General features: G+C 40.8%; 1 protein-coding gene across 2 annotated transcripts in view; it reads right to left on the bottom strand.

Annotated features, from left to right (window-relative positions):
• Nucleotides 1-17,268, bottom strand: part of RAB31 (RAB31, member RAS oncogene family) — a 66,294-nt gene that overhangs the window by 24,661 nt on the left and 24,365 nt on the right. For both annotated transcript variants that reach the window (XM_054060131.1, XM_054060132.1), the window contains exons 2-3: nucleotides 12,527-12,606; nucleotides 9,384-9,465 (exon numbers count right to left, since the gene is read on the bottom strand). In XM_054060131.1, coding sequence (XP_053916106.1) covers nucleotides 9,384-9,465; nucleotides 12,527-12,606 — 162 coding nt within the window. The remainder of the gene's footprint in view (nucleotides 1-9,383; nucleotides 9,466-12,526; nucleotides 12,607-17,268) is intronic.

The following is a 17,268-nucleotide window of genomic DNA, read 5'->3' as shown; positions in this document are numbered from 1 at the left end:
TTCAGCAGTGTGTTGCATTTCAGTAACAGAAGCGCCAAACAATGTCAAACCACATTTGACCTGCTCCTTCTGTCAAGAAACAAAAAGTGGCAAGCAGAGGCGCAGGAGGAATGCAGTTCCTCTGCTATTTAGGACAAAATAATCTACTTAAATATTCCAATTCCTCACAAGCTTGGAAAAAGGGAGGGCAAGACCACAGCAAGCTAGGCTTGGAAAGGCTGCCTTTGAAAGGCACTCAGGTTCAGTAATTGTTGGTAACACATAAATACAACCTCCCTACTCTACTCTACTAAAAAACTATTTACTTGCTTAGCTGACAGGACAGTTACTTCTTCTTTTGTGATTCTACAATAATATTTTAGCTATAAGGCATTTTAAAAGAAGAAAACTTTTCATCCATATTTGGGCATGCAGGTTAAGGATTTGGGTTTTTTTTAATATCAAGTGATAGTTTTCATCTGGAATGTAAGTTTACATTCCTGTTCAGACAAACTTGACACTCAAGATTTCATATTTTACATTGGACAAAGTGACCAAGATGGGATTACAACGCATCTTAATGCAATTTCCTATGGTCTGTGAGGAAAAACAGGTACTTTTATACTGTTTAATAACAACCAAAAGTACATTAGTAACAACTATTATCAGTTATCACAATACAGAATACCAAATAAAAACAAAATTAAATCCTCCTTACCATTCTTTTGTAGAGTATAATAAACAAACATGATGATACACTACTCCCAGTCATAAGAAATCACTGCTGTCCACAAGAAAACAGGAAAAGACTCTTTGCAACACTGAATGAATTGAGAAGGGATGAAAAATTGTCACTCTAAGTAAGTTTTCATGATCTAATAATAGACTCTTAATGAATATGTTTTATGAGCATCACAAACATACTTTTAAAAACATTATGCAAATAATTATGTTTATTTTATGAGCTTTTTTGTGCCTTTTTTTCCCCTTTTAAACCACTGCCCAAAAGCAAAGTCCTCTTGAACCTTTTTCTGGCTCAATTACCTGGAAAAAGAGTCACACAAAATTAAAGGGATACAAAATACTAAAGTACACATTTATCACTTGCCAAGGATCAAAGGTGGGACTTGTGCCCAAAACAAGCTTCACACAAAAGATCAGCTCACAAAATTAAATCTCACAGGACTACTTTCTGTATTATAAATGACAACGTCTATAATCTTGATTTTACAGCTCAGTATTTCTGTGCCCAGTCATTCTCAAAAACATCAGGAGAAACAGGAGCAGTCGGAGACCTGCTCTGCTTCTCGACAAGGGCCACCTAAAACACCCAGGCGGCCACTCCCAGCTCTGCAACACTGACAACCCAGGTTGCAACCCCAGCTTAGCAGGGAGTCAGACAGCTCTTACCACCACAAATAACCACACTCCTAACCTGTTTCAAAAGCTGATCAAGCTCCAGCCTAAAATAAAACCTTTTTTTCACCCCATACTTCTACAGGCATCATATTTCAGCAATTAATAAAATTCTGAATTCCTAATTAATTACCTGTAATTTATTTGCTCCTTGACTTAGCAAAATTCAAGCATCAATGCTCGCCTTTTGCTGAAATACGAATATAAAGCAGTTTTAACTTTGTCAGTCTGCTAAATTAGGCTCTTCCAGTCTTAAGATTAGGTAAGAGGGGAAAAAGCAGAACCTACTCACCCTTCTCGGCCTTAGTCCAGCTTCAGTTCATCTTTCCTGACTGCTGCTGATCAGGTTTGTATGCAAACACAAAATGATCAAGTGCACTTCCCCTAACTTGTAACACATTTCTCATGGCCGCATCAGACACACATGATCATCCTCTAACCAGGAAACACGCTCACAAGTGGCTTATTCCTCTGTTTCCTAAGAAAATCACCTACAACTTTACATTACACACTTTTGTTGGGAGTCAAAACGTACTTGCTACTTAGACCACTGAATTTCATCCACACCATTTTCCACCAGGTCATTCTAGGCACTGGGAATACCTCTTATCTTTCTGTAATGACTGAACTATCATTAGGAGCTCACCTATTGTGGAAGTTTAGACGTCTTGTGCCTCTCTTTCAGTATCCACAGCAAGTTCGCCTATTTGCAAATACTGACTCACTTCATTGCTCATTAGGCCTATTCTGCTTTTGTAGGGATTGATAACAACTTTTTAGTCTGAGGTCATTAAAGGATGCAATGCAATAGTTAAGTTGTAGGGGTACATTTCCCCATTCAACAGCTACAGCAAGGCTGGAAGGGCCATTCAAAATATAAATAATGCCAAAACCAAAATCAATGACTTGTGTAGCTTCATGCAGGCTTTTAAGTCTCTATTCGTTAAAGCAGGCCACCAAGCATACTATGTACCTACACAGTTGCATTAAGTACTGGTGCAATGCTAAGTGGGTTTAAAGCACATTCGTATTCGTGCTCCTCTACCAACACGTGCACTTTGCACTTGCAGTTCATCATCTCTGCTGCTAAGGAGGAAGCGAGGCCACATGCACATGATGAAACTTCTTCTGAAAGCAAGTTCTTTTTTTCTCTCAGGATCTGACTAGAAGCTGCCTAACCTTTACAGCTGTACAGCCCTGCAGCACAGAGGACAAATTCGGTCTTAGGTGATACAAATGCAAGTTCAGCATAACCAGTGTTGCTCTTGTTGATTCCAGGAGTATTTTGGGATTCTGCAACCCCTGATCCAGCCATCGCACTGAAGTCAACAGAAGCTTTGCCCTTGCAAAGGGCAGAAAAATGGAACCAACCAATCATTAAGGGATTTACCACCTATTTAAAAGCTCTGGAGTATTTTGCTTTGTGTTTCCTGTGCATCTCATCATGGACGGGTGTATTTGATCGCAGGTAATGCTTTTCACATTTCCTCTGTACTAACAGTACAGAATGAGGAAGAAGAAAAACCCAGAGAGTAGCCATATCACAATGCTTAGAAGAGAAAACCAGATTCAAGGGAACACAACATAAATCACACCCAAGCTGTGGTAGTGAAAGTCAGTCCTAACTGTGTCTCATGTAATGCTGGTTTAGAAAGCAAAACAGACCAAATAAATACAGAAATACCACTCCTGCCTATTTATATAGAGGCTGACAAATGCTGCTGAAGACAGTCTGGATTCATTCAATCTGCCAGGCACACCAGGGAACACTAACTCATGTCTGCAGCTCTTTGCACCATGCTGTAGTGCTACACCCCAGTGCTGGCTTACCGCCACAGCAGGGCTGCCTCTTCCAAACTCCACAGCCAAGCGGAAAAAAGAGAAAAACAAAATACGAGACAACAACAAAACACAAAACCCCTCTCTGGATCACTTTTACCCTGCTAGAGTCATCACTTGTTCCTGCTGCAGAAAGATTATAATTCTGCCTACAAGCATGGCTGGAAAGGGTAAGGATGCACAGAGTAAGCAGAACCAGACCAGTGCTCAGCATCTTCTCACATCAAGGGCTGAATTCAGCTAAGATTTTTCCACGTGGTACTTTCTCAAGCACAAGATTTGCTTCCTGACAGCTGTAATCATTTGACTACATTTTATTCCCATTCTTGAAAAGCTGCTCTCTGACTACATACATTGCACCTGAGTGGCCAAGACCAAACCACTTGGCTTCTCTCAAGGTCAGAGATCCTTATGCTTTCTTTATGTGGGTGCCATTAATGGTAAGGACAGCCACAGCTTCTGTCACTCACTCCCTTCCTATTACACACACTCACCCTTTCAAACCAGGACCTTCATGCACCTTGGTCCCCTCACTCAGTTGTCCATTCCAAGCCCATGGGATTTTGGGTGTCCCACTTCTTCTGTCCTCAGCCCTTCGTGCCACACCACCCTCATGAACCCCTTCAGTCCTACCCCCCAAATCCACCTGAAATATGTTCCTCCACCTCATGCTTTCCACCTCACTTCTACAGCTCAAACCACTGAAGTTCGCATGGTGAAGAGCATGCTAGACCAGTGCCACAAACACGTTACTACCAGCCTGCTTAGCAGAACTGCCTTAAGTGCTCCCATGAACCAGACAAGTACCCGTGTGGGAAGAGTCAAAGGTTGCCACTCCTGCATCTGTGTTGCACGAGTCACTGAAGCAGTCTGTACGCCATGAACAGTATCCATTCCACTACTTGCCCAAGTCTGGGCATTTAAATGCCACATCCCTGTCATCTTCGAGGCAACAGAAAATCTGGGGCATGGAGAGAAGCAAAGGCAAAAAACAGAAGCATCAAACAGATTATCCTAACACATAAGCTTCTCGCACAAGAAGCAGCACAGGGAGGGATATAAAATTCCTGACATTCTTAGCTGGCAAAGAGTGAACAGAAAAATGTTATGCATGAATGCTGCTATCAGATACCATTTAGCATTTTATAACCTTGAGTAGTTTTTCCTACATGATTGAAGGCTGATTCCATTTCTCAGGATTCACAAGCTGAATAAATCAGGCTCTCTATCTCTGACCTACAGAGTCATACCTACAGGTATTTTTTCCTAATTAAATTAGAGAAGATACACATAAAAGAACAAGCATTTCTCTCAAATATCTAAGATAGTCTTAAAGCAAAGGGGGGAAATTTCAATATTTTAGGATAATCTTTTGAATATACTTTCAATAAGCAGAAAACGAATCTTTGCAACATCACAGAAATTCGCTGTGCTTAGCCTTTTGAAGCCTACAGTCATTAAATGAAAGAGGCAAAAGATACTACACATAAAACGTAGCTCAATTGCAAGCTACATGCACCACAAGTTTGTTGAAGCTTAAGAAAGAACACAACCACAATCATCTCAAATTATTTACCATGCTTTGTGCTCACTGAAGATAACATATTCACTTACTAGCTCTAACACAACTTATGCTCTCATGAACAAGTGCTACCAAATCACCTGTTGACCTCTGCAGCACACTGGCAGTAACACACCATGGTGAGGTCCTTACACCACATATATAGAACCACCTCCAGGCTGACTGAGCTGTGGGCTACCATCAGTCACCTATATAAAATGGCAGAACAAAACTCAGGCCACATCTTGACTGCAGAAGTAATTCAAGCCATTGATAACTTGTGTTAATTCCTCGCAGGATAGTCTGGTTTCAGAAGAATCATCCATGAGCTCAGTGATTAGGTTGCTCAGCTTAGAGGAAACATTCCACTTGAGACTGCAATGAGGACAAGTCCTCCTCTCAAGGAGCATTTTCACCCCCTACCTTGTGACACTGTCTCTGAATCACCAGAAGTCGGAGGAGAAGGGGCTATAAAGCTCTTTAGGTATCGCACCAGTCAGCCTTTTCCTGAAAATGGAGCAGTTTGAGAAGAAAAAGCCCTAAAACTCAGGGTAATTTCTATCAAGGTTTAAACTGGGCTCAAGTAATTGAGGCTCATTCTATTACACAAAATTAAAAATCCCAGAGTTTAACACAGTAAATTTAAAAAGGACAGAGATAAATCTTCCTGCCCTAGAAACATGGCTCCCCAGCTCCCTACCTATTTGCTATAATATTCCTCAGCTGGCAAAATAGAAAGCTGGCAGCTACCCAAAGTATTCAAACAAAGCATTGTAATTAGAAGCTACTTAGGGCATCATGAACCAAAATATATGCTAATAAAAACATCATTAACTAACTTGTGAAGACAGTCTTCTTAGGGGAGGGAATCTTCACTAACAGCAACATAATTGTCATGCATTTCAGTTTGCTGGAGACCACAGCAACAACTTAAAGCTGATGAGGAAAAAGTGAGGTTTGGAAAAAAAAGTGGTATTTGTGAAATAGTGGGACAGAGGGAAAGTGCCTCTGAAAAACAGAATACAGTGAACTTATGTGATTTCACACCAACCAAATTGGGTCTGCAGGGACCAGTACTTAGGCACAGAAAAGCAGGGGGATTTTGTTAAGTGTGCTGCCAGTTTCTGGTTCTCCCTATCCAAAAAAGGGAAAAGAAAAAAGAAGATAAAAGAATTAACAAGCTATCTCCTTTTGTAATCAAATACAGTGTACAGTTTCCACAGCAATAGTTGCTGGAGAGCCATGTACCCTTCTCCTGGGTCTCCTATGGGATGCACAATGAGCATTTGCTCCCAGCAAGCCTATGACAGAAGAGCTTTCCATTTTCTGCTGCATTATTGTCACCCTAAGGAAGTGACATTTGCTCATTTTTTTCTGCAAAATGACAACTGTTGTTCCTTCTCTACTCTGCCTACAATTCTCAACTTTCCTGACACAAAAGCAATACAATATTCTATCTAAAACCCATATGCATCAGAAGTTATCTGTTCTCCATGACCAACCTCTGACTAGCTGGCCTGTATATCAAGGTTCTTCAACAAACTCAGGTATTCCTACAAGCTCTTAAACCCAGTAAAGATGGGTATTTCCAAAGGCTTGCTACATTCCAAGTAGCTATCTGAAAGTTGATTTAACGCCTCAAGGGGGTGCCGAGTACTTCCAGCTGCCTTCTCTGTACACCCAGGACACAGCTCCTTTTCAGAAGCAACCACATGAATTTCTAGTTTGTTCCAGCTGACTGAAGGCAGCCAAGAGGCACACTGGTTCTCACAGAGCACTGCTTGCAACTAAGACAATTAACTGGTTTCTCCACACTCTCCAAGCTGGCAGTTTCCCACTCTAGTGGCCAGAGAAGAGAAACTCAAGAAAGAGAAACTCATGCATGAGGAGCACCAAAGTGCTGCTGCTACAGTTACCACCTACCCGCTCTACTACGGTTAAGGTCTGGACCTAACTTGCAAGGCATACGTAAGGATTATCAAGCACTATCAGAGGCTGCACAGGGAGGTGGTTGAGTCACCATCCTTGGAGGCATTTAAAAGGTGGATAGACAAGGTGCTTGGGGACATGATTTAGTAGTAGACAGATACGGTTGAAGTTGATGATCTCAAAGGTCTTTTCCAACTTAACGATTCTATGATAAGGCTTCAGTTAAATCTCATCTCAGACTCTCCTGCTGTGCATCACAGGGGAGCAGCAGCACAGGGAAGGATTCACATCAGCACACAGACACTGCAACTGCTGGCACAGCTGGAGAAGCATGGAATGCCCCAAACTCCAGAACAAACATATGGCAGTCCTATGCCTGGCCTTGCATTTAGAAGAACAAAGCAAAACGACAACAACGTTGAAAGAGAAGGAAGTCCTAAACACTGTTATCAGCAGTGTAGACAATAGGGGCACTGACAAAACCTCCAAACTTTGTCAGTGGAACATAAAGCTTCAACAGAAATCATAAAGAACAGGGGAAGGACAACAGCTCTCAAAGCAGAAACAGAACTTGGCAGACATTTATTAGTACAGTATGGAAAATGGCAATAGGCCCAAAGGTTGGGGTAGGCTGTGAGCTTTGGGTCATTACTGTTGTTCAGAGGATAAAGAAAAAGAAATTAACAGGGGGAGACATTTGTTCTTGAATAGCAGATCAGAAGGAGTAACATAAGACAAAGTAACCAAAATCCCAGATACAAATTAAAGTGAATAAGCTACTAAGAAGCATCATGTGTTTAGCTGTAAAACAGGGATGTTCTAGGACAGAGAATGGCCTGGAAGAACATGGATCTCATCCTGGGAAACTTGTCCGCCTCAGTGGCAAGCACCCAACACCTGTCAATTTTGCTTACTGTATCACCCCAGTTTTGTAGAGTCATAATGAAGGATTTGGAATATGCTGTGCAAACACCAAAGAAAAAGATGGTCCCTAGCCTAAAGAGGTTGTAATTGACAATTACAAATGAAAACACGTAACACAAGTTATCTGTAATAGATTCTGGGCAATTTAACAAAGTTTGTGGTGGTCACTGTTCATCATTGTTAAACACACACATACAAAAAAAAAAAAAAAGGAAAGCAGATGTTTGAAAAATGATGAGCTTAAAAAAAAAACTGAGAGGAAACATAAGACATGAGATGGGAAGGATGGATTTTGTATCCAAGAGTCACAGCTCAGTCAAGTCACAGATTTCCTGCTTCAAGTGGGGCATCATTTAACTCAGTAAATATGACTTTATTCATATGCACCTACTTCAAAAAAAAAAAAAACTTTGACAGTTTTATGACTATGTGAGAAAACAGATTAGTACTTATATATAAATGTCAAGAACAGAGTTTTGTGTGCTAAAGAGCTTAAAGGGAAAAAAAACAAAAGAAAGGACAGCAGGGCAGCAGAAGGGAGAGAGAACAAACAAAAACTCAAACCATGGGAAAAGAAAACTGAAACTTTTCTATCTCTTGCTATAATTACCTGACCATGCAGAAATGGAACAGACAAGATCCAAGGGAAGGAATGATGCTGTACTTCAAATACATTTCTCAAGATCCATTTTCCCATCATAAATAACATACTGAATTACTAAGAGGCAACAGATTTCATCAGGGCCCCTTTTACATCATGCTGTGCATTGCAAATAAAAGCACAAGCATTTCCTGCACTTAACAGCAAAAATCTTCATTGACTGCAATTCACATACAAGGCATGAAGAATACAGTGGGATGTATCAGGACTAATATTACAGCCTGTATAAGCACCTCATTTTACCCCAACCAAACATGAGCATAGCTACGTATTTTTTTTTACAAATGGGAACACTGCAATTTCAAAAGAAAGTCTGAAGATACTTTTAAAATGTGTGCAAGAGTTTTTGTATTTCTTTCAAACCTCTCAAGATAAATGGAGGCATATATTAAGAGAACTCTACAGTTCTACAGCGTATTACCACATAGTGCTGCCACTGAGGCAAAGAATCAAATGACCAATGAGGCTTACAAGTCAATATGAACTAATGACTAAAAACTCCACCATGGCTTTTTTTAAAAGCCAAAGGAATAGCTACTTAATTTGAGTAATTCACCTCACACACTTGAAAATCAAGACAAAAACCCTAAGCGGTTCAGGCTGACAGTGTTAAATTCTAAAATAATAACAATGGACACAACACGTGCCCACATTCAATGTCCTAACTCAGGTCAGCCCCGGAGTCACCACCACCAGCCAGCCAATGTGCTGGAAGTCAAGTGCTTTCCAACATCAATGAAGGCTGCCATACATACCCCAATGAAACCAGAGGGGAGCTGGAGACTGCTTGGGCACTGCCCAAATTGTCTTGAGGAAAATAGCTGACAGTTCACAACAGGCTTTTGGTTTTTTTTTTTAGGTAAGCAGTATGGTCAGCCTGCCTCTGCATTTTCCTCAACTGTGAAATAGGAACCTATATACTTGATGACCGCTGATCATCCCCTTCACAGAGCCCTGCAAAGATTCAGTATGTTTGTACTTATGAAGCCTTCTGAAGATAAAAAAGTTTAGAAAAAGTATGCCAACGCATTAAAAAGGACTGGGACAACAAACATATCATAAAGTAATACTCACCCGTTCCTGACCAGCTGTGTCCCAGATCAGAAATTTATGAAGCTCATTCCCACAAGGCACAGTTTTAGTCATGAAGGATGCCCTGAAAAGAAGGAAGCAGCAGAAATTTGTAACACAACTGTTAATCCAAATATGTAACCCATATACCGTAGCCAGTTCTGCTGGGTTAGACCGCACAGGAGGAAACTCCAAAACCTTGATAAAATGCCTACAGAAGTAGAAGTCCCCCTTTTCTCAGATAAATTATATGACAACTCTATATGTATTTTAAAAGGAAGTTCAAAGTGCAATTGTGTCCAGGAGCACAGTGTTCCTGCCACTCACACTTAGTCTCCGCTGTTTGCTAGCTCCATCTTCTCAGTGATATGGACCTGAGAAAAAGGCATCAGCCAGCATCATACCAGGCAACGAAAGCACAATTTTTCAGTTACAGCTAGAAGACTGGATCACCAGGGAAGAGAGAAGTTATCATGTGTCGAACAGGTGGAAAAAAGTTCTTCCCCTTCTCAACTCAGATGAAGAAGTCTTCTTGTATTTTTTGTAGGAAATATAATTTGTCTATGTTTTCACAGTGTGATTTTCTTCGAAAGAGGGTTACAAATGTATAGGCTTTTTCTATATTACAGCACTTGAATTGAAAGCTAGCTAGGAGATATTGCCAAACTCTGGTAAATTCGGGTTTTCCTCCATCCTATCTGGACACTGCTGAACAATTTCTGCTGTGATAGCATTTTCCTGGCTCGTAAAAATGCATTTGGTACAAAGCACTGTCATTACAAAAGCACCAAATGACATATGACTGATCCAAACATTTCCTTAGAACGATGTATCAGAATTCTCCTCTACAGCCATCTGCAAAGTGCTCAAATTTAACAATGCTGCATTGCTTATAAAAGTATTAAGTAAGGCAAAAATAAGCAGCATTGTCTTTGGTTATTTTCAGGGTGTGTGCTTTCGATTGTCACCCTTCTAGAAGCATTACACAATGCTTTACGGCTTCAAAACCAGGAACTTCCAAGTCTCAGCAGCTACTGTAAATGGCAAGGATTGCATATTTAAAACATTTGATTAATTTGGAAAAACACAAATAAAACCCAAGTAGCATCACCTCTGTGCAGTGTAGCCTTCACATTTTAATCATCAATTAGAAAATAGTTTTGCTCCATTATCATAATCATGAAAATGAAAAGAACTTTTTTTTTCTATTTGACCGGAAGACATTTACTCAGCAACAACTACTTCTGAAAAAGGTTGCTGATGATTCAGAAGTAAAGAACTACTCAAGTTCCCATCAATTCCTTCACTTCAAACAAGCATCCTCCAGCCAGTGATATTATTCATTACATGCTTCTTCTCTCTCTGTCTGTTTTTTTTTATGTTCATTACATTCAGGAGTCCAAAATTGTCCTTAAACTTCAACGCGCAACTTCCAGCTGAGACTCTTTCAAGCTTCAAATAGCAGAGCTTTGGAAGATATTGTCTAACCCTCTGAACAGCACACAGCAATCAATACCAATCCTTCACTGATGATTTAAAACAGCTATAACACACAAGCAAGATCAGCCCTTTCCATTCAAATTTCTCCTTTGTGAACATTATATATTATCTTATTTCCTAATAAGATATCAAGAATTATCAAAGTTTGCCAGGTAACATTGGATTTGGCAGATTTGTCCCCTTTGTTAAAAAAAAAAACTTTGGAATTAAAATCAACTACAGGACCAGTAGGCTTCTGACGATCTGACACATGGAAGCTTGGCAGTTTTTAAAGAATAGGTGTGAATTAATTATACTTAGTTTAATTATAGTAGTTTAAACTGCATTGTCTCCATCTTGAGAAATGCAGGACAATGTAACATGTCCCAAACCCAGATGAAACTGTCCATGTTCCAGCCCAGCATGGCAGGACATACAATGTAGGCAAGTTAAGGGTTTCCCATGGTTCTTGTGCCATTACTCAGCCTTGGGGCCTCCAGGTATTGTGTAGATCACAGCCTGTTTGGGTTGTAGGGTTTTGGTTATTTTAACTCCAAGATCAGATTTGATACCTCATTCATAGTATCATAGTATAGTTAGTGTTGGGAGGGACCTTAAAGATCATCTAGTCCCAACCCCGCGGCCATGGACAGGGACATCCCACTAAATCAGACTGCACAAGGCGCCATCCAACCTGGCCTTGAACACCTCCACAGATGGAGCATCCATAACCTCCCTGGGCAACCTGTTCCAGTGTCTCACCACTCTCGGTAAAGAAATTCTTCCTAATGTCCAGTCTAAATCTGCCCCTCTCCAGTTTACACCTATTCCCCCTCATCCTATCTCCACGAGCCTTTATGAATAGCCACTCTCCAGCTTTCCTGTAGCCCTTTCAGATACTGGAAGGTCGCTATAAGATCTCCTCTGAGCCTTCTCTTCTCCAGGCTGAACAGGCCCAACTTTCTCAGCCTGTCCTCGTAGGGAAGGTGCTCCAGCCCTCCAATCATCTTCATAGCCCTCCTCTGGATCCTTTCCAACAGCTCCATATCCTTCTTACGCTGAGGATTCCAGAACTGGACACAGTATTCCAGATGACCTCATTGATCAGTTGGAACAGAAGAGATATTAATCCTGAGGTTCCATGACCAAAATACAGTGTAAAGTAGGAAGCTCTTGACACGACAAAAAGAAAAGGGAACCAGATGAGCAAGACATCTAAGAATCTTAGTATAAGATGTTGAAGAAAAACAAAACACAACACCTGGAAGTCATGGCCATGCCAAAAACAACACAGCGTGGTTCTGGACAGCTCCAGAAAAGCGGCTATTTCAAGAGACACAATTCAAAGGGTGAGAAAGGCAGAGCCCTGTCAGCCCCTCCATAATAAATTCTGCAGCAGTATAGCAAGCTTAGGACCACTCTGTATTCTCAGACAGGGAGGGCAGAGCAGACTTGGTTTTGGAGCAGTCCCAGACTCTTTAAACAAGTAAAATGAGCTGAAAGCCACTGAAGAAGGGTAAAGAGTTAAGTCAGTTGATAAGCTAGAGGAAAAAAAGATATACAGTATTCAGAGCCTTGAGATCAAGGAAAAGAAAGGAGCTCAGTGGAGGGTAGTGAATTAAAAAAATATATATATAAAAGAAAAAAGCATTATGCACAGTACTTACCCAATAGTAGGACTAATATTGTGATCAAAGTGGTCCTGGACAAATCGACAAACGATGCTAGATTTCCCAACCCCAGTATCCTGAAAATAAAGGAAAGCATGACATTGAGTTCAGGAAATCCTAGATACCAGTATTTCACGTGAAGAAATACTCAAATATTAATTTCTGAAATTAAGTGCACCATTGGGAAGTTTGCTCATGACACAAAGCTGTGTGGCGTGGAGGGATGGGATGCCATCCAGAGGGATCCAGACAGGCTTGACACGCTGGAGGGATGGGATACCATCCAAAAGGACCTCAATAGGCTTAGGAGGTGGGCCTGTGCAAATCTCAAGAAGTTCAACAAGGCCAAACACAAGGTCCTGTACCTGAGTCAGGGCAATCCTAAGCACAAACACAGGCTGGGCAGAGACCAGATTGAGAGCAGCCCTGAGGAGAAGAACTTGCAGGTGTTGGCTGATGAGAAGCTCAACATGACCAAGCAAGGCTTGCATGCAGGCCAGAAAGCCAACCGTATCCTGGGTTGCCTCAAAGGAAGCATGGCTAGAAGGTCGAGGGAGGCAATTCTCCCTGTCTGCCCTCTTCACTATGAAAGTAGTGAGACACCGGAGCAGGTTGCCTAGAGAAGCTGTGGATGCCCCATCCCTGGAGGTGTTCAAGGCCAAGTTGGATCAAGCTTTGAGCAACCTGGCGTAGTAGAAGGTGTCTCTGCCCATCGCAGGGGGACTGGAACTGGATGAACTTTCAGGTTCCTTCCAACCCAAACCATTCTATGATTCTGTGAAATATTCTCTAGTGGCAAGTGGAGCAGATTAAACATTTCAAAAGAAATTAGAGCACATGGATTATCCTTTATAAATGTCTACACTGCGAATGGAGCTCCCTGCTCCCCAACACTCCGTTCTCTCCAAGCCTTGTGTTTTTGGTTGGCGTTTACATCTCTGTTGCAAGGACCACAGTACTTCAAGCATAGACATTTACTTGTTTGAAAGCACAGGATGTTCTCGTACATGTTACCTAGCAAAGCCAAAGAAACAATCTCACTCAGGCCTGCTGCATGGGCACTGCAAGCATGCTTCCAAAACAGATTACTAACACCAACCTTTCAGTATGCTGGCAGCACTACCTTAGTAGAACTAACCTTTCCATTGCAAGACAAACAAGCCTGCTCAGTGCAAACTTCGCAGAGGCTCTAGGTGGTTTTGAAAAGACAGGAATCCAAAGAGCTGGATCTCCAGAGATGTGCAACCATCCCTGTGCAGGTTGTGTTACTGGACTGCGGTGAAACAGTGTTATTTCAAATGCAACACAAGTTACTCTCTACACTGCAATGTGGCAGGCTGCTTCTATTTGCAGGAACAGCTTTTTTGTTCTTTAACATACACCTCCCTCCAAACAGTAAGGAAAAATAACAGTAGTACAGCACTAGAATAAAATCTACAATAAACTCTGGGGTGGGAGAAGCTTGACATTACTCAGAAATACTATTTTAGGCATTTAAGATATTAACAACTTCCCCAAAAAGCTGCATTTTTTCACTTTGTCTCTGCTATTCCCTGAAGCCTTGGATGTTACACAGAAGAACATAAACTATACTGAGAATTATCAAGGAAGAAGAATAGCACTATCACTGCATCTCCCACAGAATTGCAAAGAGCCTCTTTAGAGACAAAAAGGATGCTAGAAAATCAATTCTGACCTTTCCAAGACGTTAACAATAACAGCCCAGGGTCCAATGCAACTCATTAAAAAGTCAATGGAAAGTTTTCTATTAATTTCATTGGAAGTGGTTGCAGAGCTACCAAATTGCACCTGGTAGTTCCATTTTTATCCACATTTTAGGACACTTGACTAATCCACACAAATGTTCTCAAAAAGCAGCAAGATGAGAACACCATTTGCCGAGAGTACTACACTCATACCTACATATTTAAAAAAAAAAAAAACAAACAAACAAAAAAACAAGCTGCCTTTGCCTTTCCTGTAATCACTTTTACAATATTTTATCTTCTTTTGAATACAAAAGAAAAAGAACGCTTGTATTTAGATTTCCTTTCACCATGCTTAAATGAAGCTGTATTGCCACTGCAAGTGAAGTCTTTAAAGATAGCACTTATTAGAAAACCATCATTTAAACTCTCATATTTAATTCAAAGCTGTCCTTAGTCAGCTTAAAAATTGTAATAAATGCTCATGCTACACAGACGGTTGTTTATCTACTGTGTTCAATCAATAGCAAAGAAAGATCAAAGAGAGGAGTAGTGTTTAAAACCAGTCCAGTAGCCTTCGCTATCGATTCCAGCTAACATCTCTGTATAATTACTAGACCAGGATGGCAGAACACATTAAGGAAAAAAAAAGAAAGGTGCTCTCTGCTGAAAATGAGGATCTAATTACTATTCCAGATTCCAAACCTTGTGAAGAAACAAGAACTACCACCCACTGGCTGTGAGGAGTTACATTTCCTTCTCATGGGGACAGAGTTTCTACCACCATGTCTGAAACTAGATATTGACTCCTGTGTCTCAGTGACGCTTAGTTTCATCTACTTCCTTCAGCTCTCTTGACAGGTCACTCAGCAAGGCAACTGCAATTACAGCTCATAAGCCAGAGGAGCTCAATCTCTGGCAGGGATGTGACATCCTCACACACGTATTAAAGCCTAGTTAATTTTCTTGGAAGCTTCTACCTCTTAATTTTTCAGTTCACGGCTCTTACTAATGTTTCACACCAATGTTAAATGAACTTCAAAAGATTCTACTGCCCTTGCTTCTCTCACAACAAGCACGGCCAAACTTACACATGTGCCAGGCATATCGAGAGGCCTCAAATCGCCCAAAGGCATTCTTATGCTTTGTTCCTGGGGTTGGTTGGACTATCAAGAGGGCTAAATTTACCTCTGGTGTAACTACAGTGAAACCAATGGACTTGGACCACAAATAAACCTGCCTTTAGGACAACCACTGTTGCAGGCAGTCGCCAGTGCTTTCCAGGAGCCAAGCAATTTATTGCACCAAGGGTTCAGCTGAAACAAGTACTCCCAACTTCTGTTTTGTTGCCTGGAGGATATAAGCAGACGGCTACCTGACTATAATTAGAGCACAGAAGGGCAGGAAGTAAAAAAGAAAAAGCGTCATACTTAAAGCAGCGATTCTCAGTCCATCACAGAATTTAAAACTATTTAAGACAATTTCCAGTCCATGTTACCACACCCACACCCATCAAATTAAGACACTCACCTGCCTGGAAGCAAAGCAAATCATGATGCATTAAGATCAAACAACTTGAAATCTCTTACCACTAATCAGACCTTATCTTTTACTGACAACAGAGAACTATCTTTCAGGTCAATCTTGCAGAAGTCAAGGAAAGCGAGGTCAAAGAAGTAGAAAAGGCATTCACTTCTCAGAGATGAATTTAATTAAATCTCCTTGCTAAGGCTGCACAAAGCTTTCCTGCTGCCATCTGCTTTGTTCTTTGTTATATGGTCTTCCTCTACCTGTATCCATCTACATCCATCCATCCAAGATCTGATGGGGATGATCATTCTTGTTTCGTTCCTTTTTCTTCAGAGGATTATAAGAGAATTGTCAAGCCACATGCCTGGGTAACATTCATGCATACAGATGACTCTTTTTTTCAATTCTCGGTGTTCTGCTTTTCAAACCCTCTAATCCATTTTTTGTTGTTGTTTTACTCCACATTGGTGTACATATAACATATAACAAGGAATAAAATTTTGGTTTATGTCACAGTGGTACTAAGCTGAGTGGATTGGCCAAGTTTCAGAAACTGAGAACGTGTGCCCTCAGGAGTTATGTCGCAAGAACAGAATCTATAATTCAGAAAAAGCCTTATCCAAAGGAAATCTAAGAGTTTCAGCACCATACTAATTGACTCATCATGATCGAGAGTCTAACATTCCATGAAAGGAGTGGCAAGAAAGGAATAAATGTAAAATAATTATTCTGAATCAAAATGTTCATGATGCATTTGATGAGTCACTCATCGGACCAACTGCGCATTTTGCTTTCCTCCTTTCTCCTTCGTAAGCCTTGTAGAAGGTTTACAAAACGTCAGTTATAAAATGCATTGTACTAGGATAAGTGAAAGAGGTGGGGTAGGGAGGAAGGAAAGGAGTAGAAATGTAATCCACAGTAAGGGAACCACTATTAGTTCACCAGAAGAAGTAGCTTCAGAATCTCCCATTGGTCAGCAAAATGGATATGGAAATCGGAAACTGTATCAGATGTTTCTGATAAATACAAGGAACCGATGCAAGCATGACCAATTTCCGATTTTCACTCTTTAACCTTGAAAAGATACTTTCTATTCCTCTAAAATCCTTTACTGACAGATTTAGGCATGAGGATTTTAAGAGCACCAGAACAGAGAGCAGCATGCCACAAAAAACAGTGCTTCCACCCACACTCCTGCTCGCGGAGAACCACACCACTTGGCTCTTCTCAGCTTACATTACTGTAAAGAGATGAGACCATATTTCAAGCCAACAGAATGGCCGGATGCTGGCAACTAATTCGCAGACAAACAACAACTGAGTTGCTGATTTCTTCTGGCTGATTTGCAGCAGCACAGAGGAAGATTAAAAAAAAAAAAAAGAAAAAGGAAAAGAAAAAAGGAAAAGGAAAAGCAGAAGTTCAATATGAGCAATATATTAATAAAGAAAAACATTCTCCCACCACAAATAAGCAGTTGCTATATTCCTCCATCCACTGTTCCAA

This window comes from Cuculus canorus, chromosome 2 (assembly GCF_017976375.1).
Source record: "Cuculus canorus isolate bCucCan1 chromosome 2, bCucCan1.pri, whole genome shotgun sequence".
NCBI lineage: Eukaryota > Metazoa > Chordata > Aves > Cuculiformes > Cuculidae > Cuculus > Cuculus canorus.
Note: the sequence above shows the minus strand (reverse complement) of the source record. Positions and strands in the feature narration are given on the sequence as shown.